Source organism: Nannobrachium achirus, assembly GCF_963921795.1.
Source record: "Nannobrachium achirus genome assembly, chromosome: 7".
NCBI classification, from domain to species: Eukaryota; Metazoa; Chordata; class Actinopteri; order Myctophiformes; family Myctophidae; genus Nannobrachium; species Nannobrachium achirus.
Window position 1 is genome coordinate 59097447 of NC_137816.1, and position 26240 is coordinate 59123686.

The following is a 26240-nucleotide window of genomic DNA, read 5'->3' on the forward strand; positions in this document are numbered from 1 at the left end:
GTACTACTCAACAAAATCACTGGACTTTTACAGAAGTATTTCTTTTACTTTTTCCACCACTGATTTTAGGCGGTGACAGACAGGGAGAGGCAACATTGATACGTTTCCAATCTTTGACGCAGCGTTTTTGGCCAAAGGACACTCAATCTATCAGATCAGCATGCTGACTGCCTTAGCACTCCCAGATTAGACAGCAGGCTGTCGCACTGTTGTCCCTTTCATCCATGGATGATTATAATTACTTTAATGAGCTTAAATGCTTTTTCTTATGATGTCGCCAAGGTTGTCGTAATGTACACTAACCCGTTTTTGGCATACTCCAAAAGTGAATGAGTTTGACTGAGGACTTAGTAGTAGAGGCTAGTTTGATATCCAGTACATCTTTTTTAATGATTTGAAAAGACAATGTTGCTGGTGCTGCTTAAGTTGGAAAGGCTATAATTTGATAATCTATTATGCACATTTTAGATCTGACAGTTTTGATTGTATTGAATTCATTTTAAATGGATGCTATAATAAGCATTGTAGAAATTAATAAGGCAAACAATCAATACATCTATTAACTGTTAAATGTATTCAACTTTTCAGACCTGGAACGCATCTGTGTCACTTTAACCATTATTTGATACTTTTGCTATTCAAAAATAGCATCTGCTATTTTTGAATAGAAAAAGTATAAAATAATGGTCTGCTATTTTTGAAAAATCTTGGACATTTTTGCAAATATTTGAATACATATTCTTTTAAAGCAAACATTTTAACTCAAATCTTTGCTTCTGGGTGGACCCCGGAACATCATATTTTGAGATGGGGGGGTCGCTGGAACAAAATATTTTGAGATGGGGGTCTGCGGTCAAATACATATAATTCTGAGGGTCCTTGATTTTAAAAAAAAGTTTGAGAAATATAGAAATATACGTTTTTTTCAGAAAACTGTTTATTTAGAATACATTTGTAGAATCTGGCCCTCAGGTCTAATTGGATAAGTTGGAAAGGCTATTATATAATTTGGCCATCTATTACGCACATTTTAGATCTGACAGTTTTGATTATATTTTACTTTATTTAAAATTCATGCTATGCTTTGTCTGTAAGCTATAGAAATTAATAAGGCAATCAATCAAGCAATTTACTGTAACATTTACTAAACTTTCTATTGAGCTGGGGCTTTTGATTTTGTTAATATCCCAGGTAACACACCATCAACAAACATTGTCGGTCATTCATTTAAATCAAGTCTTTGATCTATACAGGACCTTTGACTTCCTCAGTCCTCTCTATAATCTGCCACTAATTTCTAGGAACACATAAGCTGTGAAGTTAGTCAAAAAGCTAAAAGTATATCTTGACACCATCTTTATCTTGGCACAGTACACGTAGCAGCTCTTTGCTGACTGAGCTATAAGTTCATCTAAGGAAAACCCATATGCAGAGAAGCAAAGCTGTTTCTCTTGCTGTCAGCATTGATAGAGACAGATATCTGCAAAGTCATTTAAGGTTTTCCGACATGTCTCTCCTGAGATGACAGGAGGAGAGAGACATGAGAGATGTCTCTCCCAATTCATCTCCAAGGCTGTTTACCATGAGATCATTATTGTTGGACAACAATGGGACATGCAGGGGCGTCACACCAAATTCTGGGCCCTGGGTACAAGGATTCACTGCGGGACCCCCTGTGCTTTAACTATTGAAAAATAGCAGATATACAAGCTCACAGCGCGGCACCGAGTGCCGCGCTGCGAGCTTGTAGATCTGCTATTTTTGAAAAATCTTGAAAATCTTTGAATATTTCAAATCCTTCTGAGTTTTTTTTTGAAAAACCTATGTTTCGATGTCAGTGGAGCTCAAACCTTTTCATGTGAAGGACCCCCAAAATGGTATGTATTTGGCCACGGGGTGACGGAACCCCATCTCAAAATATTTAGCTCCAGGGACCCCCCAGAAGCAAAATTTGAGTTACAAATGTTTGCTTAAAAAATACATATTCAAAGATTTGCACACATTTTCACGACTTTAAAAAAATAGCAGATATACAAGCTCGCAGCGCGCTGTGAGCTTGTATATCTGCTTTTTCAATAGCTAAAGTATACAATAATTAAGGCCCCTCCACCTTGGGCCCTGGTAACTCAGTCCCACTTTCCTACCCCTTGTGACGGCCCTGATGGGACGTGCAAGTGTTTCATCATGGGAACCCACCCACCCACGGTGCTGCGGCTTTCTCCTCTCACAGGATGCATTTTTTTTGGCAGAGCCCCTGCATGCGTCCGCGGGCCAAACCTTTGATAAGAGACCCTGGCAGGGAGGAAGATGGGGAATAGAGAGAGAGAATAGAGAAAAGCACTTCTAGAGAAGTTACTGTGGCTTTTGATAGCTTCTCCACAAGGCAGGCACGCGCACACATAGACATCAAAGGGGGCTTGTGCCCCTGCCCCTTTATCCGTCTGTAAAAAAGTGCCCTCTCCAGACCATGAATGCAGTTTTTACTGTGGTGAAAGAAATGCAAATGTCCTCTTTCCATGCCATACCTGAAGGCATGTAGAAATCCATGGCGTTACGCCACATCTCCAGTATTGACTTGACTTTCAGTGTGGTATCAAGCACCGAAAATAGCTGACCTCCAAGCTCACAGCGCTTCGCAGCGCGACGCGTTGTGAGCTTGGAGGTCTGCTATTTTCGATGTTTCCACCAAAAGGCCCTTTTAGAAATTTCAGCCCCTGCCTCTCTAACATTCTCTGCACGTCCCTGCCACAAGGCCTGGGATCTTCATTCTGGGCCCCATGTGGACTGTTTAAAAGGTGTTCGGGGCTGTTGCGACTGATGAGGCAGAAAGAAAGCCTTTATCCCTCCTGCAGTTTCATTGAGGGACTCGTGAATTGTTTGGAAGGTAAATGTTATACAGCCCAGCAGAGAGACAGAGCAGGCAACTGTCAGTGAGCTCCTGTGAGAGAACCCGCCTTACCTGCAAAGCATCCATTCCAGATGACAACGTTCTTGTTGTATTATAACGGTGGCCTTCCCTCTTTAGTAAGGGAAAGTTAGCCTCATGCTGGACCAATCTGGGAACTAAATCATTTCCAATATCTTTCTTCACAAATGTGTTCATAAAGGGGTCTACGATCACCTCTGAACTTTCTCAATCGCAACTCCCTCTGGAAACGTTGTGGGAGCCAATTAAAGTTGGGGGTATCGGGATACCCTGAGCCTGGGATTAAAGGGGAAAAAAATAAAAAATGGCCAATATGAGCGTATGAGGTGTGTAATTAGGGTATTTTTGGGCTGCTGAATCCATTCCAACCATTCATTATCAGTTAAAATGACTCCTTGGCCATAAAATAGGCCTAATTGGCTAAGGCTTAGCCAATCATGTCATTCGAGTTCACCTGTGTCCTGTTAGTCCCTATGTTTTAAACCCTGTGTTTGAGTGTTCCTTGTCAGATTGCATCATGTTATCCTGTGTGTCAGGATGTGTGCTTACCCACCTGATCTTGAATAGTTTTCATGAATTCAAACCCTACTCCAACCTTTTTTTTATTGCAAATATTATATGTCTCATGGACATACAAAAGTAAGCATGGCCTATTTTATGGCCAAGGAGTCATTTGTACTGATAACTAATGGTTGGAATGGATTCAGCAGGCCCAAAATACCCTAATTACACACCTCATACGCTCATATTGACAATATTAAAAAATGTCCCCCTTTAATCCCAGGCCCTCGGGATACCCCCAACTTTGATTGGCTCCCACAACGTTTCCAGGGGGAGTTGTGATTGAGAATGTTCAGAGGTGATAGTAGACACCTTTATGAACACATTTGTGAAGAAAGATATTGGAAATGATTTAATTCCCAGATTGGTCCAGCATGAGGCTAACTTTCCCTTACTACTTGCATAGGGGTGCGCAAATCCTTTTAGTGTGGACTGAGAAATATGGATCTATGCATGTCGCGACCCAAACCAGTGTAGCATGTATTGATGATAATTCATTTAACAGTTAATTGTTTTTAATAATTTAAGAAATAAATTATGTGTGGAGTTTGCATGTTCACCCCGTGTCCCCTAGGGTACGTACACTAGAGCCGGGTTTCTCAAATGGTGGTACGTGTACCCCTAGGGGTACGCGGGGGTACTGCATGGGGTAAATGAGGAAAAACTAGAAAATGGGAATATGTATTTTACTGTTATGGTTAATGATAAAACTTTGACAGAGATGGTGTGAACCTGCTTATCTGTGCATCTCTAAAGCAAATTACATCAATTACTTGACTAGAGTAACTATTATTGAATAGAATTGCAGTGTTTATTTGCCGTTTTATTTTGAACGTATTGGTATTGGAATAGGGGTGGGCGATACGGAAAAATACAATATCACGATATTTTCCCAAGCTATATCACGATACATGATTTTATCACAATTCTTTTTCACGTTGGTTTTTATGGTTATTTTTCAAGTTACTTGACAAAAACTAGACTCTGGGTTCCTTTTGGGAGGTCTAAATTGAACTTTACAAGTATGTAACTCTGACAGTATTTGGAGACTGTGACATTTTAAAGTTGGATAACTACTGATTTAGACCAAAATGCAGGTTTAAATTGAATTCTGCAATGAATCTCTGTATTAACGCTTAAACAGGATTTTTTACAAGGCTCCCTCAATTGTATCACGATATATACGATACCTCTGAAAAGGCATATCGTGGAGACTCATCGATAATTATCACCATATCGCCCACCCCTATATTAGAACTGGACTTTTGATGTAAATGTTGCTGTAGTACACTGCTTCGGAAAGCAGTGAAAAAGGGGTACTGCAGCCAAAAAAGATTGAGAACCACTGCCTTAGAGTACCTATGCTAAAAGCCTGCTATTAGCATAAACAAAAGGCACACACCAGTAAACATAAACAACAATTTTCAGCGAAGCCAGTTTAAAAACGGTATGTTTAAAAATGGACATTTGACCAGTGAAAGCATTTTTGAGCGGTGCTGCTAACCGCTCCTACATCTGTCTTTGTCTGTTTGGACGTATGTACAGTATGTTCCGCCCCATCCCACGTTGGCCAAGCTTTAATTGCGGGACGGTTAATGAAATGAACTCATAAATAGCACCGCTCACTTCACACTGGGTGTGATTTATTTATTTTTTGTTGGCTCATGTAACTGCTTAGCCAATCTAATGTTGCTGTAGCTGCACACAATTCTTCAACCTAGTAGATATCTGACTGCCACCATGACGCAAGGTTTTGAGTCCCGACCAGGGGGCCAGTTCTCCTGATTTAACATGAAGCAAACACAGAACTAACTAAGTGTTCCTACGATTGGCCACTAGTTGCACTGTTCTGGTACCAAACGCAACATGTTCTCCATAGGACTCTTTCTTGCCTTAATAAACATTGTCATAAATACTGTATGGTTCTTGTCGCTAGTTTAAAGTCTCGTTTCAATCACCATATGTGTTTTGTGAAAATATGGTCCTCGCTACTTTGAGGTCATTTTAACTGGGGTCATGGAACCAACCCAGCAAATACATGACTAGGTCAGCTTTTAATTCAAGCAAAAAGAAGTACTCAATTTAAAACCTGATTAACTTCAAAACGTGCACATTGTAACATTGTCTTCCTCCCACCCACCACCACCCCCTCCCTCCCCCCCCCCCCCCCCCCCCTCCTCCTCCAGGACTTGGAGCTCTTAGAGTCGGTGTTGCGCTCCAGAGGCCCGGGCAGCGGTGGCGAGGCGTCGGAGAGCTGGGACGGCTGCCGCAGCGCCAGCGTGAGCACGGCGAGCCTGCGCTCCTCCTCGGTGGGGGGCCTGTGCCGCCAGGACCGCAGCAGCAGGCACCACCTGTGGGAGGAGATCGCCGCCGGCGAGGAGGACTGCAGCAAGCTCAACGCCATCCAGCTCCGCCTGGACGAGTCCCAGAAAGTCCTGCTGAAGGAGAGAGAGTAAGAGAGAAGCAGCAGTGTTGAGTGTGTCGGCTAAAACTATGATGCAAAACGTTTATCATTGACTACCTTTTTCCACTGACTCGGTTCGAAGTAAAGCGGTGAACTTTTATTCTATGTGTTCTAGAGCTATGAACTCTGTATATTCGGTTCGAAGTGAAGCGGTATGTGTTCTAGAGCTTCAGAATTATCTGGAGGGCCGAATTGTCATGTGAAGCTTGACCAATCCTCAAAGTATGGTCTCATTGGACATTTTTAATCATCCAGTCATCAGACCGGGACAGACACTACACACATATTCTGGACGTACGGGACAGATAAAACCTGTTCATTCTGGACTGAAATGACCATATATGGACGTGGGGGACACACATGGGACACACATTTACGGACAGATAAAACCTGTTCATTCTGGACTGAAATGACCAATTGACCATATATGGACGTGGGGGACACACATGGGACACACAAAGCCACTCCTTGGAAGCGGCTTTCACCGCTTAAAAAAAACAAGCTATGATGACTAAAACTGATACTAAATGTATTGACATTTTCGTCAACAAATAAAAACTAGAGTAAAATGTTAGGGAGGGACTAGTGCAGAAGAGATCCAGTAGAACTAAAAGACAAGTCATTTTATGTTTGGTTGCGCTCTGAAAATAGCAGATCTACAAGCTCATAACGCGTCACAACGTGTCACACCGCGATGAATTGTGAGCTTGTAGATCAGCTATTTTCATTATGCAACCAAGTGTAAATCAGGCATTACAATGCCATCAAGGGACGCACTGCACTGACTTAGTTTATAAAAAGCCATATTTCACCTCGGATCAAACAATATTTTCTTTTTCTTTTTTATTTATTTCTTGTGCAATATTCAGTTTATTTATTATGTTATCCGTCATTGTCTAGCGTTGTTCGTTCGCTGCAGCAAGTATTCATGCATCACTTGACATCCAATTTCAATCAATCAATCAATCTTCACAACAACAACAACAGATTCTCTCAAGACACTTCACACATAGAGCGGGTGAAGGCCATACTCCCCTTTAACAATACGAAACCTTGAGCAGAAGCCTGTTTAACGTCTTTCAATACAATCGCTCCTCTGAAACTGCAAAACAAGGTGGAGAACAGCTTTTCTTTTTTCAGTTCATCCATTATTACTGTCCATGGAGGAATGACTTTCAGACCGCCACCACAAAGAACAAGTCGACCAGTGACCTGCTATTGATTTCTGGCACGGCCGGTGTGTGGTGTGGCGCCCCCTGGTCAGGAGGGACTCCCTTGAGGACTAGCCTTGCTTTAAAGCTAAACTATTATATAATGAAAAGGGAGGGGGGTAAAAAAAAAAAAAAGCTTTGCTGCCTTTGTTGCCTCATGCTCTCTTCTTTCTCCTTTCTCTCCCTTTGTTCTTCCTGAAGGGACAAACACGCTCTGAGTAAGAGCATCGAGAGGCTGGAGGCTGAGCTCAGCCAGTGGAAGGTCAAATATGACGAGCTCAACAAGAACAAACAGGAAGCACTCAAACAGGTGAGATCAGAGTCCAGAGACTCTTGACGGGTTGCAGGTTTGCACACTCAATGATAGACTTCCACACCAAAACCATCTGGATTTGTATCAGATGTATACTATACTTCTATATACTGTATCTATACTTTGCTAAATCAATATGCAGTGTTGTACCCGAACGCGTTCAATGAACGATCGTTCACGAACGCGTTGATATTTTGTGCGAACGTGAACTGAACGTTCTCCGTTTCCGCTTGATGAACGCTATTGTCGAACGCGTTCATTCTGACGTCCATGAACGTGCGGCGCGCGGCGTTTAGAAACCTGTGGCTTCACAATGCAGGAAGACTGGGCACTAGTGGGCACCTAAATATTGTGGGCACTTCAATGTTAAGTTGAATGAAATAGTTGCTGTGTGTGGTTCATGGGCTGTGTCAATCATTTTGACAAGTAATAGCTTGCAGCAATGTCTAAAAAAATACATTTGAATAGCCAAAAGTATAAAAATATTATGGTTAAAAAAAAGAACAAAAAATAACTAAGTTAGTTTTATTTTGGGGAACCATGAACTTTAGTTCAAAATGTAGAATTATGAACTATGGAATGAACTAGGTCATTTTAGAAGTGTTGAACTTGAACTTGATCTAGTTCATTTTGAAAGTGAACTTTCCCAACACTGGCAATATGTTTTGTTTTTGTTTTTAACACAAAAAAAGTCTATCATTTTTCAAAGGTTTGTGAAAAACCCTTTGAATGCTTGCAGTGACAATAGACAATGTTTTAACTCTGCCAGGTAAAGGGTTAATTCCTAGCTCCCGCTTTTTTTTCGGGTCCACTGCAATATTTAGTTTCTGCTAGAGTTTGCAGCCTTTTTTTTCTCTCTTCTGAACTTTACAGGAACCAAAGCACAGCTTTGATCATAGTAGCAATGAACACAATAGACTTTTGTACAATCGTTGTTTTGTTAGCTGGCTCTTATGCAGCTATCAGGTACACAAGACAGTTAGAGACATGCCAACAGAATTATTCAGTCCTTTTCTTTTTTTTTTCTTTTCCAGTTTTATTGTCACATGCACTTACTGTATGACACAGCGGGGACATTGTACTTCCTGCAGAACCAATTGTCACATTAAAGCAAAAGAGCAGCATAATATTGCAAAGCTGAATACAAATAAATACAAGTAAAGATACAATTGAAAAAAAAAAAAAAAAAAGATAGTAAAGATACAAGTAAAGATACAAATTTCAACCAGGTGGCCTCCAGCTAAATGATGGAGAGTTGGTAACACAAATTGACATGAATCCAAAATACACGGGACGATTGTGCTGTCAAACGATGGAACTATATGGAATCTGGGGGTCCCTGCTTCATCTCTCTCTAAGGTAAGGGGTCCTTGGCCTGAAAACGTTGAAGACCCCTGGTATAGAAGTTAGTCAACTTCAGACAGACCTGACTCAGTAGCCTGGCGGGCCATCCCTCATACTGCGTTCACTCATTCCTCCTTCCCACAGTATGAGGTCTGGCAGATAGGCGCAGAGTATGAGAAGTTGGCCCCGATCATTTTCTGATCGGGGCCAATCAGTGACTGCGTTTCAACTACTGTCCGCACAACAAGTGAAAAGCTTCCCCTGATTGGTCTGACTGATGTGTGGATGGTGTAACAGTTAACGCTGAAACAATAAAACAAGCAATAAGTGAAGTTATTTCAGAGTTGGAATTAATCACAACAATTAAAAAGGAACACGAGTATGCGCTAGCAGAGTTCATCGGCCGAAAAGACGTGTTTGTTTGCCGCTCCTCCGACTGGCTGAGAGATGTTTTGCTAGCTGATTGGTTAGAGGAGTCTGTCTGTCAAGGCAAGTACTCCCGCCCACTTTTCAAGCTGCCTATAGCCCAAAGTCCAGACTTATATTGTGGGAAGGAACGAGTGAGTGAATGCACAGCATGAGGCTGGCTGGCCAGGCTACTGGCTCAGGGTATCCATGCTTCTTTCGCATACATGTTTCTTACTGATATTGGGTAGAGATGCCTCGTTGCAATGATGTGCAAACAAAGGTATATCTGAATTGCACATTGTGAACCCTTGCACAACGATGTACTGTATACAGATACATACTCTATTATGCACACTTTACCCAGACAGTCAGTCTCTCTCACACACACACACACACACACACACACACACACACACACACACACACACACACACACACACACACACACACACACACACACACACACACACACACACACACACACACACACACACACAGAACAGAACAAAACACATACAATACAAATCCCAGAGGTGCTTTTTTTCTTGTGCTCCCTCTTGTGCTGCCATCTCGAGACACACACACACACACACACACACACACACACACACACACACACACACACACACAAGATACACACACACAAAATACACACACACACACAAAATACACTCACACACAACCTCAATTTTCATTCATTTCATTGGTGTGGTGGTGTGTTGGCAGAGTTTCACCACGAGGGGGCAGCGAAAGCCTTCAGAGAACAAGGGTGAAGGGAACGGCTCTGATCATCATCCTCAGCGAGCTGAACTCAGCATAATGAAACGATGGGAGGGACAGGAGAGGAGGAGAGGAGAGGAGGAGAGGGCACATGGAGATAGGAGATATGAGACAAGACGCATATAGAGGGCGATGATAGCCATGTGGGAGATAAAGCAGGAACAGAGTGATGTCGATGAAAGGACAGACCCTTGAGAGTTAGATGAGAGTCTGGGGTGGACGGAACAGACACGCAGCGATGAAACGATAAGAGCAAGGTGGGGGAGAGGCAGATCTGGGAGGCAGATTGGGTCGGTCACGTTATCTGTAGTGTCAGAGGCAGGTAGGGGACACGACACGCACGCTAAAACCTCACCCAGAGGACGTCTAGTGTTTCAAGATAGGCCGAATTTTTGGGCTTAACCGTTTTAAAGCTGGCATCGCTATTTTGGACAGCTATTTGAAAATTATATATATATATATATATATATATATATATATATATATTACGGATGGGACGATAAGCGATATTGTCGGTTATCGTGATAAAAAACAATCACAGTAATGGTATCGTGGAGATTTAATTTATCGTGATATCGTCCACTGTCTTGCACTGGGTTCAATTTACCTTTTATTTGCCTAGTTGCATATCCGGTACCACTTAAACCCTCTATAATTGGTAAAAAGGTACTTATAATATACGTACTTGATACAGTCTTTTTTTCCACTCGCTATCAAATGTTTTTGCCAAAAAATAGCCGAAAAATAGCCGATCTACAAGCTCTTTTTTTCCACTCGCTATCAAATGTCTTTGCCATAAAATAGCCGATCTACAAGCTCACAACGCGTCGCAACGCAAATGTTCCGCCCCAGGATAATGGATTTTGATTATCGCGATAATATCGTAAATGGCAGCTCTATACAAGCTCACCACTATCATTGCCATTTGTCACACAAATATAGGGGTTCAGAGCTTATGGAGATAGTTACTAATGAGCTAGTTCAGTGGTTCTCAAACTCTTTTGGCTTCAGTACCCCCTTTTCCTGATTTCTGGATCAAAGCAACCCCTCTACTCGACTACAACATCTTGCTTAGAAAAATATATCTAGCATATCGTTGCTGCCAATCAGAAACCTTATATCTAAAATGTTGTTTACCTTTTATTTAGCAGATTCATGCCCTCACAAGAATTTGAATCCTGAAAAGTAATAACCCGCCTTTTGAAGAATACATTGAAGAATATAACAATAACAAATAAGAAAAGTGAGCGAAATACTTGAAATGAGAGCATCGTGAGCACATTTACTCTAAACTGTGTCAGGTTTTTCCATCTTCCACTTTCTCTCACGTACCCCCTGTAGTACCTCTGCTCACCCCTAGGGGTACATGTACACCCATAGAGTAACAAAGTCATGATGTCACTCGCTCATCCCCCGGTTCGCGGAAGTAATTTCTCGATGGAGAATAACATTGAGTCATCTTAAAATCATCTCATATACCGTAAGCATTGTGGTCCAATAATAAACGGTCTCCGCGATATTGTCGGGGAGGTGGCTCTGTATTATTTTTCATACAGTCTGTTTCTGGTGAAAATGTAACTAATTCGGCAGCAGTAACATTAGCGTTTTCTCACCATCAGTTGATTCTTCATATCCATATTATGAGTCAAACCGCTGAGATAATTTGTTTGGAAACACAGTTCTTATATGACACGATATCAAAAAAGTCTATGGGCATTCAGAATGGGGGGAAAAAACATGAACCAGGTAGGATGTGTAAATTACATCAAACTTTGTTACTCTATTTGAGAACCACTGATCTAGTTAATAGACTAAAAACAAAATTTTAAAGGAGGTACGTTTGAGATCATGTGGAGGGGTAGGAGCATAGGATATACAACAATTTGTATAGCCTAGTTATTGGAAGGTTCCCTTTTCCATCCCCAATTATGTGCAACCACAGATTTTATTTAGACCGCAGCCAATACAGTTTTGATTGGCAATGTGTATCAGCAGATATAAAACTATAATCACTTCTTCCTCTCTGCCTGTGTGCGTGCGTGCGTGTGTGTGCGTGCTTGTGTCCTTGTCCTCTTCTCAGTTGAACATGCTGAAGGAGGTGCACCAGGACGAGTTGGGGCGCATGTCTGAAGACCTGGAGGATGAGCTGGGGGCGCGCACCAGCATGGACAAGAAACTGGCTGAACTACGGGCTGAGGTGAGGAGCAGGGGCGTCCCACCAAATCCTGGGCCCTGGGTACAGGGATTCACTGCGGGCCCCCTCATGAATGTTCTTCATAGGGGGAGGGGGTTTAACCCATTTAGACTGGGAACGCATTATTGTGTGCTTTAAATATTGAAAAATAGCAGATGTACAAGCTCACAGCGGGGCACCGAGTGCCGCGCTGCGAGCTTGTAGATCTGTAGTTTTCTTTTTTGAAAAACCTATGTTTCTATGTCAGTGGTGCTCAAACCTTTTCATGTGAAGGACCTCCAAAATTATATGCATTTGGCCATGTACCCCCATCTAAAAATATTTAGTTCCATGGACCCCCCAGAAGCAAATATTTGAGTTACAAATGTTCTCTTATATATTATATATACATATATTCAAAGATTTGCACACATTTTCACGACTTTTGAAAAATAGCTTATCTACAAGCTCGCAGCGCGCTGTGAGCTTGTATATCTGCTATTTTTCAATAGCTATAGTATAACATAATTAAGGCCCCTACACCTTGGGCCCTAGTAACTCAGTCCCACTAACCCCCTTGTGACGCCCCTGAGAGGGAGAGGGTTGGAGGGAACCAGGCCTGGAATTTCGTCAGTTTAGGGGCAAGGCCAATTGGCCTTTAGTGTTGTCACATTTTTGAGGGGACAAAGGCCAAGTGCCAGGGCAGGAAGGCCATCATTAAAACAATGATTTTAAGTCCACATCATAATTAATTTAGCTTAAACGTTAAGATTTAATGTAATACTTTTCAATTAAATAAATATCAAGAACCTGTTTATTTCTGTTTTGCCATGTGCAGTGGTGTAAAGTAACTAAGTGCATTTACTTAAGTATTGTACTTAATTGTTTATTGTAATTTTGAGTATTTCTAACACTTAATTCTACTCCACTACATCTCAGATCCAAATATTGTACTTTTACTCGCCTACAATTATTTGAAACCTTTAGTTACCAGTTAATTTGCATATATAAATTATAATATTATTAAACATACATGAACCACTTTAGCCCTATTTAGGCTATTTGAAAATAACCAAGCTTGTAGAAAAAATAGCAGATCTACAAGCTCAAGATGTGTCGCATAACTAAGCGTTGTGAGCTTGTAGATCTGCTATTTTCAAACATTTTGTACTTTTAATTTTGGTACTTTAAGTACATTTTGATACCAATACTTTTGTACTTTTTCTCAAGTATATTTTGAATTTGAGGACTTTTACTTGCAACCGGAGTATTTCTACATTGCAGTGGGCTATTGATACTTTTACTTAAGTAAAACATTTGAGTACTTTTCCACGACTGGCCATGTGTTGTGCACGCACGCACACACGCACACAAACTCCTCCCTCCCGTTCGCGGAGTGAAGTAAGTGATCCTTTCTCAACAATAATGTAGGCTACTTTCTGACAGCTCAGCCTCTTGGGGAAAGAATAGCTTTTGGTTCCCAAGAGAGATGGACTGCATTTTGGTTGTTGTCCTGAGCTCAGCAGAGCTCCGTTTGAAGGAAGGCATTCGTTCGCACATTCGGATTTATTCAACAGGCTGCGTTAGATGTAACTCCCGTTTAGCCCGGTGATGTTTTTGTGTTGTATAAACACTGTGTCGGTGGCTCCACTATGCGGCGACTGCTACTACGAGCGTAAATGGAATCTACTACTGGTCATGTGAGCAGCTCAACCAACCATGCACTGCTGTTACCGTAATGACTGAAAAATCGCGAAGAGGGAAAAACGGTAAAAAGCAGTTAATGGACTGCTGTGGGCACCGGGCACCACGGCCACTGTGGCCGTTTGGGCATGTAATTTTTCGAGGGGCACACGGCCAAAGAGAGGGGCAACGACGGCCGTGGCCGCCGTGAATTTCCTGCCCTGGAGGGAACAGAGGGAAACAGATGGGATTGGCATAATGCTGATGAAAGACAAGAGGGCATCTCTTCAGGATTAGTGGGTCTTTCGTTTGTGGAGAGAGTAGTGAGGGCTGAATATGTGAATCGTTTACACCAGCGCTTCTCAAACTTTGTGCGTCACGCAAAGGTCCCGGTGTGCCTCGGGGTTTTTTGACAACACATTATTATTATTGTTGTCATTAACAGTTCTACTGCCAGATGTTATTATTTATTTATTGGGGCTGGTGCCAGCAAAAAGCAGCTTACCTTTGCGATGTTATAGAAAATCTATCAAACTAATTCATTTTATAATGGACGCTCATATGTGTACTTTTACCAAACTGGCGGCGGAGTTTTACTTAAGTAAAACATGTAAGTACACATAGATAGACAGCTATTATTGTCTTTCAACATATACATGAAATGCATAAATCAACACATTTTTGTTTCACTGGCTGACTGTGATCTGGAACTACTCCTAGTTAAAAGAATGTTAACATACTACAATATTAAAACTAAAAACACCATTAATAAATAAAAGCACAGTCAGTTCACAAAGAGACAATGATATTGCACAACACGATTCTTGCTGCATATAGGAGAAATGTTGGGGATACTTCAAGCTTCACAAGAGAGTTCACAAGACTGATGGCTTGAGGCAAAAAACGAACTACTGGGATGTCCCCCTCCACCACCTCTCTCTCTCTCTGGTGGCAGATGGAGCGGCTGCAGGTGGAGAACGCGGCAGAGTGGGGCCGCAGGGAGCGTCTGGAGACGGAGAAGCTGGGCCTGGAGAGAGACAACAAGAAGCTAAAGGCCCAGGCCGAGGACCTGGAGGAGCAGCTGGCCAAGAGGCGGCGGCAGGCCGCCTCCGCCCTCGACACCGACCTCAAAGCCATCCAGACGGAGCTGTTTGAGAGGAACAAGGTGGGTTCCCGTTTGTGCAGCACAATATACCGTTATCGTATCGTTATCTTGGTATGACCATGCGCACTATCAGTATCGCAAAAGGCAACGATATGGGTGATATAGCACCCACATTGTTGCCTTTTGCGATCACAAGTTCAATTTCGCCCATATATTTATTTTTAAATATATGTATTTAATATATATATTAAATATATTTTTAATATATATGCTGAAAATAGCAGATCTACAAGCGTGTAACTGTAGTGGTAAAAATACCCCATCAAGACCTAAGGCCAATTCTGCAAATGTCTTCTAAACAGTTTTCTGTAAAACCTATGTTGCTATATCAATGGTTCTCAAACCTTTTCATGTCAAGGACCCCAAAATTATATGTATTTGGCCGCAGAACCCCATCTGAAAAGATGTTGTTCCAGGGACCCCCAGAAGCAAAGATTTGAGTTGCAAATAAAAATAAATACAGTATATATATCCAAAGATTCGCTCACATCTTCATGATTTTTCAAAAATAGCAGATCTACAAGCTCATAGCGCGGCACCTGGTGCCGTGCCATGAGCTTGTATTTCTGCTATTTTTGAATAGCCAAAGAAATGGTTAAAGTGGTTAGAATCGAAAGTGACACAGATGCTATCCAGGTCTAAATGGGGTAAATCAGGCTTCCCTCAGTGTCAGGCCGAGATCAAATTGATTTGGTGTTGGGTTTCAGGTAAGGTTTTTGATGAATTGCAGACCGTTGTCGGGTTGTGGCCCGGGTTTTGGGGCCCGTACAGGGCTTCATAACCTTGGAGGTAGTGTTGATGTCGTTGACGAAAACTATGGCAAAAAAATGTTCGTCGACTGCCTTTCTTTCACCGACGAAAACACTAGACGAAAACTAACCATTCTGTGCCCCAGAGATTAACGGATTAAAATGTCCAGAGTGCCTCTCGCTGGCCCCATTAACGGCCTGTCTCTTATTTTGAAGGCCAGAAGTCCATAGCGTTAACACTTACGGTCTGACGTCATCGCGTCATGACGTCATGACGCTCGTCGTCCACATGGTGTTGTGTAATGGCGGAACGGAGCTTTTCAACATGTGTTTTATTAGCGATCATCTATTGCCATCCTCCCACTTGAAAGTGTTGTTTGGAGATAATGGACATTAAAGATGAGATTCCCCGACTGCTGGGATTACTATTTTGTGCTCGTGGATCCGTGATGATGAGAAATCAGCGACGGTAACCGCCGTTACAGTAATATATTACTTTTCACGAGTATACTCGGGATCGGCACTCTGGGTACTCGAGTACTTTTCACAAGTATTCTCGGGAATGGCACTAAATTGGTTATAATGACTAAAGCCCTTTGCACACAGGCGCGTTTATCCGCACGGATAAAACGGACAATTTCATTTTTTAAAAATAAAACAATGATTCTCTACGACCTCATGCACACCGGATCCGAATTAGCCGTGCGACGAGTGGCTGCGGCCGTGCGTTTTTTTCTCGATCGAACCCAGTTCGATTTGTGCGTCTTGTCGCATGCGGTAAAAAACTCATCACTCCTTTTATGACTCCTTTTGGGATCTGCAGCGCCGATTCCGCACAGCCTTGCACACCAAATCCAATGCGTTTTATTCATGCAGCAAACGGAAAAAACTTAACTGTCCTGTGTGCAAAGGGCTTAAGTCTAAATATACTGACAATTTCGTCAACAAATAAAAACTAGACTAAAATGTAGAAGTAATTTTATGTTTGGTTGCCCTCGGGTGTTGCGCTCTGAAACTAGCGCTAAAAAAGCAGCTATTTTGTAGATCGGCTATTTCGGAAGTGCAAGCAAATGTAAAATCTGGCATTACGACGCCATCAAGACACCGCCAAAATGCATTTCAGTCAACTAAATCAACTGCAGTTTTAGTCGACTAACATCTTATGATATTTAGTCGACTAAAACTAGACTACAACTAAAACATTTCAGATGAGTAAAATATGACTAAAACTAATTTAAGTTTCTATGACTGAAACTAAATTACAATGTACTGTCAAAATTAGCACCCGGAGGGACAACATCCCATAGCCTGGTGGGACAACTGCTCTGCAAATGGCTTTGGGTTCAGCCAGCTGACACACCATGTAACTTTATCAATCAGACTCAGTCAGGCAGTCAGAGACCCGCTGTTGCTGTCCAGCCCAAACAAATATCAATATTTTTTTGTAATGTTAATAATGTTTATTGCTGTACAGTATATCTCCATATGGGTCTTTGGACTGTACACACACACACACACACACACACACACACACACACACACACACACACACACACACACACACACACACACCGGTATCAATGATCTCCGCTGATGCGTGCAGTAACATCTGGGATTAGTTGCTGTGAAATGACGTTTTTGCCTGTCTGAGTAAGGGCTTCTCTCTGGACTTTTTCCATTAAGGGCCCGCTGTGTGTGTGCGTGCGTGCGTGCGTGTGTGTGCGTGCGTGTGTGCGCGCGTGCGTGCATGCGTGTGTGTGCATGTGCGCTAAGCGAGTGAGAGACCCATGAGTGTGTCTCTTGTGTGAATCCATCAGCATGATAGCCTCTAGTCTGCCAGTTAGTGGCATAGTGGCAGGCTGGAGGCACGGCCATGCACGTGTGTGTGTGTGTGTGTGTGTGTGTGTGTGTGTGTGTGTGTGTGTGTGTGTGTGTGTGTGTGTGTGTGTGTGCGTGTGCGTGTGCGCGTGTGTGTGTGTGTGTGTGTGTGCACGCGCGCATGTGTGTGTGTGTGTGTGTTTGTGCACCTGTCTGTCCTGTCACTGCAAGTGGCCCTATTACCACCTGTCCCACAGGGTTATTTATGAGGCTCTCAGGTTTATGTAATGCCTCTGTTAGTCTCAGTCACACACGCACATATGTGCACGCGCGCACACACACACACACACACACACACACACACACACACACACACACACACACACACACAGTGAAGGGCTGGGTAGGTTTGAGGGCGAGAGGGATGGAGTTAGAGCGAAATGAATAGGGGGGGGGGGGAAGAGAGGAGAGAATAATGACTTTTGACAGTGTTTGAAAAGAGAAGACATCAGAAAGAGTTCCTTCATTGCCTGGGAGAGAGGAGGAGGAGGAGGAGGAGGAGGAGGAGGAGGACAGAGGAGGAAGATGAAAGAGGCTGGCTGGGATGAGGAGTGTGTGAGGCTTATTGAAAGTCTTTCTGGCCGTGATGCCAGACAGGAGCAGGGGCGTCACACAAGGGGTAGGAAAGTGGGACTGAGTTACTGGGGCCCAAGGAGGTGGAGGGGCCCTAATAACTTTATCTATTGAAAAATAGCAGATATACAAGCTCACAGCGCGGCACCGAGTGCCGCGCTGCGAGCTTGTAGATCTGCTATTTTTTTTAAAGTTGTGAAAATGTGAAAATCTTTGAATATATGTATTTTTTAAGCGAACATTTCGAACTCAAATTTTGCTTCTGGGGGGTCCCTGGAACTAAATATTTGGAGATCGGGGTCCGTGGCCAAATACATATCATCTTGGGGGTCCTTGACATAGGTTTCTTGCACACATTGTCACGATTTTTCCAAAAATAGCAGATATACAAGCTCGCAGCGCGGCACTCGGTGCCGCGCTGTGAGCTTGTATATCTGCTATTTTTCAATAGTTAACATTCATGGGGGGCCCGCAGTGAATCCTTGTACCCAGGGCCCAGAATTTGGTGTGACGCCCCTGGTCAGGAGGACCGAGCGCTGAGAGAGGGGAGCGGGAGAGAGAGAGAGAATGGTGTGACGGAAGAGGGGGGGGGGGGAAAGCACTGCGAGAAATCAGGGTAGAGGTTAGGTGAAGGGCGGGCGACTTGACGTGTTTTTGTGTGCGCTGTGTGTGTGTGTGTGTGTGTGTGCAGGCACGTGCACACACGCAGGGGCTGACATTTCTAAAAACGGGCCTGTTGGTGAAAATATCGAAAATAGCAGACCTCCAAGCGCTGCGACGCGTTGTGAGCTTTGAGGTCGGCTATTTTTGGAGCTTGATACCACACTGAACTACTGTATGCATAATCAAGTAAATACAGCATAGATCTCTACACAGAAAGGACAATTCTTTCAACATAAGACACTGCATTCAAGTTCAGGAGAGTTTGGAAAAGGCAATTCTCTTGAACGCTGCCTTCAGGTATGGCATGGAAAGGGGGGCATATTGCATTTCTTTCACTACAGTAAAAGCTGCATTCATGGTCTGGAGAGGGCACTCTTTACAGACGGGTAAAAGGGCAGGGGCTCAAGCCCCCTTTCGTGTTTATATGTGCACATGCCTGTGTGTGTGTGTGTGTGTGTGCGTGTGTGCGTGTGTGCGTGCGTGCGTGCGTCTTTGTGCGTGCCCATAGATGTTACGGTTAATGGGAGTACACTAAGCACAGTTACCATGGCAATAGAGACAGAGCGGACTGTGGATTTTAATAAGAGAAATTAACATTCAGGAAAAAATGGATGTTGTCTACTATATGAGAGTTGTAAGTCAGATTGTGTGTGGTGTGGTGTGGTAACCATGGTTATTTCATGTTATTTTCAGCTGCACTGTTCAATCGCGACGTACTGTACAACGTTGTTGTCTCCACCAGCCGAAGGTAGGGGGAGAGTATGTTTTCGCACCTGTCCGTCCGTCCGTGCGTCCGTCCGTCCTCCGAGTTTGTGTACAGCTAATCTCCGGCGCCGTTGGCCGATCGCTGCCAAACTGAGCACACTCCCTGGATGACAATTCAGAACCTCTGCCCCACATTTTTCAAATGGCCCTGTTCTAGCGCCACCATGAGGCCGATGTTTGCAAAACACATACAGATTTTGTCCAAAAATCCTACAAATCGGTAGACAGTATCTCTACAGTCATGTGATCATCATGGATAGGTCCGATTTTCCATATTCCATCCTGATTGGCTACAATTGGCTTCCAAAGTTTGCAGGATTGCTCCGTTTTGAACAAAATGCCTCAAATCATGAACACAGTGTGCAATCTATTATGTTTTAATAATATGTAAAAGATTGGGCGTGCACGTTCCCACTAGGTAGAGGAAGAAATGCCACTTCAAATTTCTCAAATCAGCCTCATGGTGGCGCTATAACAGGGCAATTTGTGTGGCCTGGTGGAGACCTGTGCTCGGAAGAGCACTGCTTCTAGTTAACTTTGTGTCGTGCCTAGTGTGTTTCATGAGAACGTGACGTTTGAGGATGTTTTATTTTGTGAATCTCCTTTGTACTGTTAGGCGTGTGTGAGAGTTTTGTGTTGGGGTAACGTAGGGACACTGAGTCTGATGTGACCTCATCTCAGTGGAGGTCACTGCAATGTGTCAGAGAGGTGACAAAGAATTTAAAACTCATTTAGGCCTGAACACATTATTACGCAATATTTTATGCTTTAAATATTAAAAAAATAGCAGATATACAAGCTCACAGCGCGGCACCGAGTGCCGCGCTGTGAGCTTGTATATCTGCTATTTTTTTCTTTTTTTTTGTTTTTAACTATGTTTCTGTCAGTGGTTCTCAAAATGTTTCATGCCAAGGACCCCCAAAACTACATGTATTTGGCCACGGACCCCCATCTCAAAATATGTTGTTCCAGGGACCCCCCATCTCAAAATATTGTATCAGGGACCCCCCCAGAAGCAAATATTTGAATTACAAATGTTCGCTTTCAAAAAGATATATTCAAAGACTTGCCAAAAAAAAAAAAAAAAAAAAAAAAAAAAAAAAAAATATATATATATATATATATATATATATATATATATATATATATATATATTATATATATATATATATATATATATATTATATATATATATATATATATATAGGCCTATATATATATACTATCCCGGTTTTTCAAAAATAGCAGATCTACAAGCACCTAGTGCCGCGCTGTGAGCTTGTATATCTGCTATTTTTCAATAGCTAAAGCATTCAATAATTCTAACCCTAAATGGGTATGCCTTTCTCAAATCATGCTCTGCGTAGGCAGCCTTAACCCATCAAGACTCTACACATGCCTTCTAAATCGGCAGTTTGCACACTTTATCCACGAGTTTCCAACGCCCCATAGTGCATTGCGCAGACGTCTGTACCGAGCTTCCGGCGCCGATTTACAAGCTCACAACGGGTTGCATCTGCGACGCGACGTGGGCTTGTATGTCTGCTGTTAAACCCGGAAGTTTGGTCCCGATAGTCTCCACTCTCCAGTAAACTCCCGCGGAAACTTGTGGATAGGTTTTTTCAAAAATGTTCAAAAATAGCAGATGTATGTCCCCGACTCAGGATTTATGTAGTCAAAGTCGAGTCGGGAGTTTAATCCCACTTTTCGTTTTTCTTTCTTTTTTATTAATACTTTTTATTGCTTTTCAGATTTGAACATACACATTAGAAGAAATACTGAACAGACCTATAAAAACCTTTTGTACATAACAATATCACAAGCAGTTTACACTTCCACTTCCCTCCCCCCACAGAACGCAGACCTTCTCAAAAGCATCTAGTGAACAAGAATGGTATTCAATTTGACATGTTTGATGATCCTCTTTATTATGTCAGTCAGTTGTCAATAGATCCAATATATGGACCCCATATCTTCCCAGAAATTATCTAGACTGTTATTCATTTTGTGGATAAGTTTTTCAAAGGAGGCTACCCTGGTCTAGCCTGACTGCAAGCGTCAGACTCTATCACACACTTCGTTTTGGGAAGAGACACCACCACTACCAACAGGGGGTGGTGTTGTGCAGTCTGGTTTATTAACCAGGCTAACCCTGGTCATCTCGATGAGTTGTTTTATTTTGCGGGGGAAAAAAATCAAAAAAACGTTATTTGGCATTTTATCAAGTTTCTTTAAAACACATCATAATACAATGCAACAGTAATATGAACCCTGACAGTGTCGGATAGATTAATTAAATCATCGGATGCCCACGAGGTATCAACGCGTCAAACTCTAATGTCGCTGGAGGCCCACGATGCGTTTGACGCATTTACTGTATTTACAGTAACAATATTAAATCTTACCGTAAGGTCGGGACGACCCGTGGATATTGCCCAATCACCACGGGTTGTTTCCATTGGACGCTGACAGCATCGCGCGGCCGTTTTTCTCCATATAATCCAATGCTTTTCCCCATCTTTAAAGTCCTTTATCTCTGATGTTTGTTTTTATGGCTAAAACTCCGGGCATGGCTGGCAACATGACCAAATTAGATCGGCAAACAATAGCTAAAGGCTACACTGGCCCATACTAGGTGGAAGACCAAAACATCCTGACTATGGTCATGTGACCAAGTGACGTCATCAGGGCTGGATTAACCATTGGGCCGGTGGGGCCGTTGCCAGGGGCCCTTGGCTCTCAGGGGCCCTTGGGGGCACTGGGCCGCGTGGTCATTGACAATTTACCAAAATTAAATGTATATGTTAATTAAAAATCAAATGTGTGGGCCCCTCCTCTCTTGTCTACAGGTGCTTTCTTCGGCCACAGATGATCATCATGGCTTAAAATCCGAGCTGGGTAGTGCGCGTAGGGAGGGAGGGGGGTTATGGTGGAGGGTGAGGGGCCCTAAGAAATTATTGGCCAGGGGCCCTCGAGGGGGTTAATCCATCCATGCACGCATGCACTGACGCAGCAGGGCCGTGTATTCTACAATGGAGGTGGATTTGGGAACTTAGAGGGGATGACTCTGGCGCCACCTGGGGCATTCAATGTGTTAATGAATACATGGCAGGCGATACGTGTGTTAAATGCAATGAATCCGTTAACTACATGACGGCAAACTGCTTATTTTAATTGACAATAATCCTGTGTAGGACTACATACAGTTGTGCATCTGCTATTTTTGACTAGCCAACGCTCAAATCTAAAATGACACAGATGCTTTCCCCGGTCATCCCTTTCTGCAGCAGAGGAGAAAGAATGCGTTATCTTTTTGTTACTCTTTTACCAGACACACCTCTGTAGAAACTCGTGAAATCTCAACCCGTACGCCTCAGTCTGCCTCTGCCTGGTCATCCATGTTGCCTCAGGCCTTTTCTTCTCTCATGGTACCAGATAAGTGTCCCCTTTTAGAAACTGAGTAAACATCTCCAAGGTGACATCCAATAATCCTGAGCGAACGGTGCCACAAAGGACCGTTGTTATTCTGGAGGGCACTCATCAGCTGTAGACCATTTAGACCTGAGCCTGCCTGAGGCCCATTTAAAAGGAAAAAGAAAAATGCTTCTAAATCCGAAGAGGTTTCTGAAGAGCTTTACAGAATTGTCAATGTTCGCTGAAAGAAAATATTTCTCAGCGTCTGTAGCAGATGGATAAAAAATATATTTTTGGCTTTTACTGAAAATGACTTTAATTTGCTGTTAATGTTAATTAATTAAAAAAGAAATGGAACAATAGAAAAGAAAGAAAGACATACAGAGATTTATATAGATTTGTTTCCATTTTCTTATTCATGAACATGAGGGCAAATTAAAGCATTTGTCAGAACGCGTAAGCGTGCTTTCCCCCATGTGTCTGTCTATCTACTAGAGAGACCGAAGAATAAATATATGTATAGAGCAACATCTAAAAGTACATAAAAGTGTTCCTGGCATTATAAAGGTATAAATAAACACTGTAGGTTACAATAGGTCTGAATAGGTTTGCCTCAGTGTCACACATAATAATAGGATTGGCCATGACAGACTAACTCTGCTGGCACATGCTCACATAGACATCAGATGGGGGCTTGAGCCTCTCCAGAGTCTCTCCAGACCATGAATGCAGCATTTAATATGGTGGAAGAAATGCAAATGCCCTCCTTTCCATGCCATGCCCAAAGGCAGCATTCGGGAGAATTGCCTTTTTCCGAACTCTCCAGAACTTGACCTTTGAAAGAAGAAATCATTTGTCCTCTGTGTACCCCCATGTCGTATGCCGCATCTTCAGTAGCTAAATAGTGCAGGGTTGCACCTTGAAAACCCCTATACGCGACAAATTGAGAGCTTGAAGATCCGCTATTTTAGCAAATTTATGGGGCAAAAGTGGCCTTTTAATTTCAGGCCCTGCCTCTCTAACATTCTCTGCGCGTCCCTGTAGCTCTGTCACCCATTGTGCTGCACAGCGCTGTCGCCCAAGAATTCAGGATGTCCTTCAAGAAGAATGTAACAGGGATGTAACACATTGTAGCAATACTGTAGCGTTGCTGTTGGGAAGAAACCTTGTATCAATGGGTCAACGCCACACTGGCTTGTGGTGGACATTTTTGTCAATTTGTTTTGCCACAGACATACAAAATGAGCGGACGATAACATTACCAGAAACACATCAAGAAGTAGCCCTGAAGGACCATAACAGGTCTGTAACTCTGAGAGTGTACAGGTGGAAACAAATTAGAACCTTACGGGTCCTTTTGGTTTCATTTGTACACTGGACTCATTTCATCATTCATCCAAAGACTTGGCCAATAGTACAATACCAGTAAGACGTCCTAAGGGTGAGAAGCGACCTCGCCCCCTAAAAGGCGAGGTCGCGCACATGGACGCGTGCACGCATCCGCCTGGGTGACAGCGGACTGCTGGGCCGAGCGCTGGCGCTTTGGCATGGGATCAACTCATAGACCACATGAGATTGACACAATATGTGCCCATATATGGGCATGGGCTACGGATATGGGCATAATGTTGATGACATCAGGGATCTCCATATGTGGGCATAAAAGGGATTGTATGATGTCAGACGTCATAGATGTCATAGGTCTATGATGTCAGACAAGGAAGGAATTCATTTGCAACATCATTGTGATGTCAGAACAGGTCAGCCTCTGTTGGGCTGAGATGAGGTGTCACGCACTGTGACCGCCACAGTATGATACACACACAGGATTTGGAGGTTTTTATAGTAAATGCGACCTACGGTCACAATTATTCTGTCAGTGCTGCTATGCTATGCTTCTGTTTTCTTTTTTATTTTATGTTTTTTACTCTCCTACAATACAGAACAATGGTTTTATGTAAACCCAAGCCCTAAACTACTAAACTGCCACTGCTTTGAAGCTCATCTTTCTACACACACAGCAAAATAGACCACTTTAATAGCATTTCATTCTGTATTCAGGGTGGGTGTTGCTTATTAGGAAGAACACTTTGGCACATTTATGGTAAAGCAACAGCAGCATTTTGGAGCCACGCAGGCTAAAAAAGTAGAGAAGTGATTATTCCAAAGTGAAATACCTCTTTGGCATATAGAAGAGGACAGGGCAAGTTAATGCTTTGTTGAGAGGCCTGCAAGCTACCCATCATTTACACACTACGTTAGAAGCTAAAATAATCCATGTAGGTTCACCCAATATGCACTCTAACCTAACGCGGACCAGTTTGTGTAGGCAGATGGGCAGGCGCGGCGAATCTCTGGCCAATAGCAAGTGTTCTCCTCCCCCCACCCCCCTCTGCTCCTCTGCTCAGCGCAGAGAACGCTGCTGCGTCATGACGTCAAGACATTCTGTGCGACGCTCTCTGCACTCTGATTGGTTAGGGAAATTCTACACTTCCTCCAACAGTGATCATAACGCGATCGCCCAGGCTCGTTTTTGACTGCAGTCATGTGTGTGGTTCCTGTGTTTTGTGATTGGTTTCTAGATTAGACGTTATGAGGGGAGAGAAGGTTAATAAGGCCATGGCCCCCTCGAATAAGGAAGGATTTTCTGCAAAGGCCTAAATCAGAGGGTGGAATGGGGTTACCAAACTTCAAATTATATTATTGGGCATGTAACTTGCGTGCACTTTCTTTTTGGCTCCAAGATCAATTGCCCATGTGGGCGATTATTGAAGGTCGATATTGCCCCCCAACCTCGTTATCAGCTCTAATCTTTTCCCCATTGGCTTTCAAATATGCTGGCTTACCAAAGAATACTATTGTCTCCCACTCTCTTAAAATATGGCTCTCAATACGAAAACATTTCGGCTGGCACCCAGGTTCGGTGCGGTCCCCACTAATCGCAAATCATGCATTCCCCCCATCTCTTTCCGACGCAATGTTTCAATTATGGCACAGAAATGGTATACATTCATTTAAAGATCTCTATATAGATGGCTTATTTCCGACTTTCGAACAATTACGAAACAAATTTAATTTACCCCAAACACATTTTTTCAGATTCCTACAAATACGTAATTATATAAGACGAAACACTGCAACATTTCCCAACATTCCTACCAATTCACCAA

The 26240-nt window shown here is 42.9% G+C and overlaps 1 protein-coding gene across 2 annotated transcripts in view; it reads left to right on the forward strand.

Moving 5' to 3' along the window:
* ccdc102a (coiled-coil domain containing 102A) overlaps positions 1-26240 on the forward strand; it is a 124062-nt gene that overhangs the window by 67051 nt on the left and 30771 nt on the right. For both annotated transcript variants that reach the window (XM_080730817.1, XM_080730818.1), the window contains 4 exons: positions 5674-5939; positions 7364-7472; positions 12088-12204; positions 14819-15028. In XM_080730817.1, coding sequence (XP_080586943.1) covers positions 5674-5939; positions 7364-7472; positions 12088-12204; positions 14819-15028 — 702 coding nt within the window. The remainder of the gene's footprint in view (positions 1-5673; positions 5940-7363; positions 7473-12087; positions 12205-14818; positions 15029-26240) is intronic.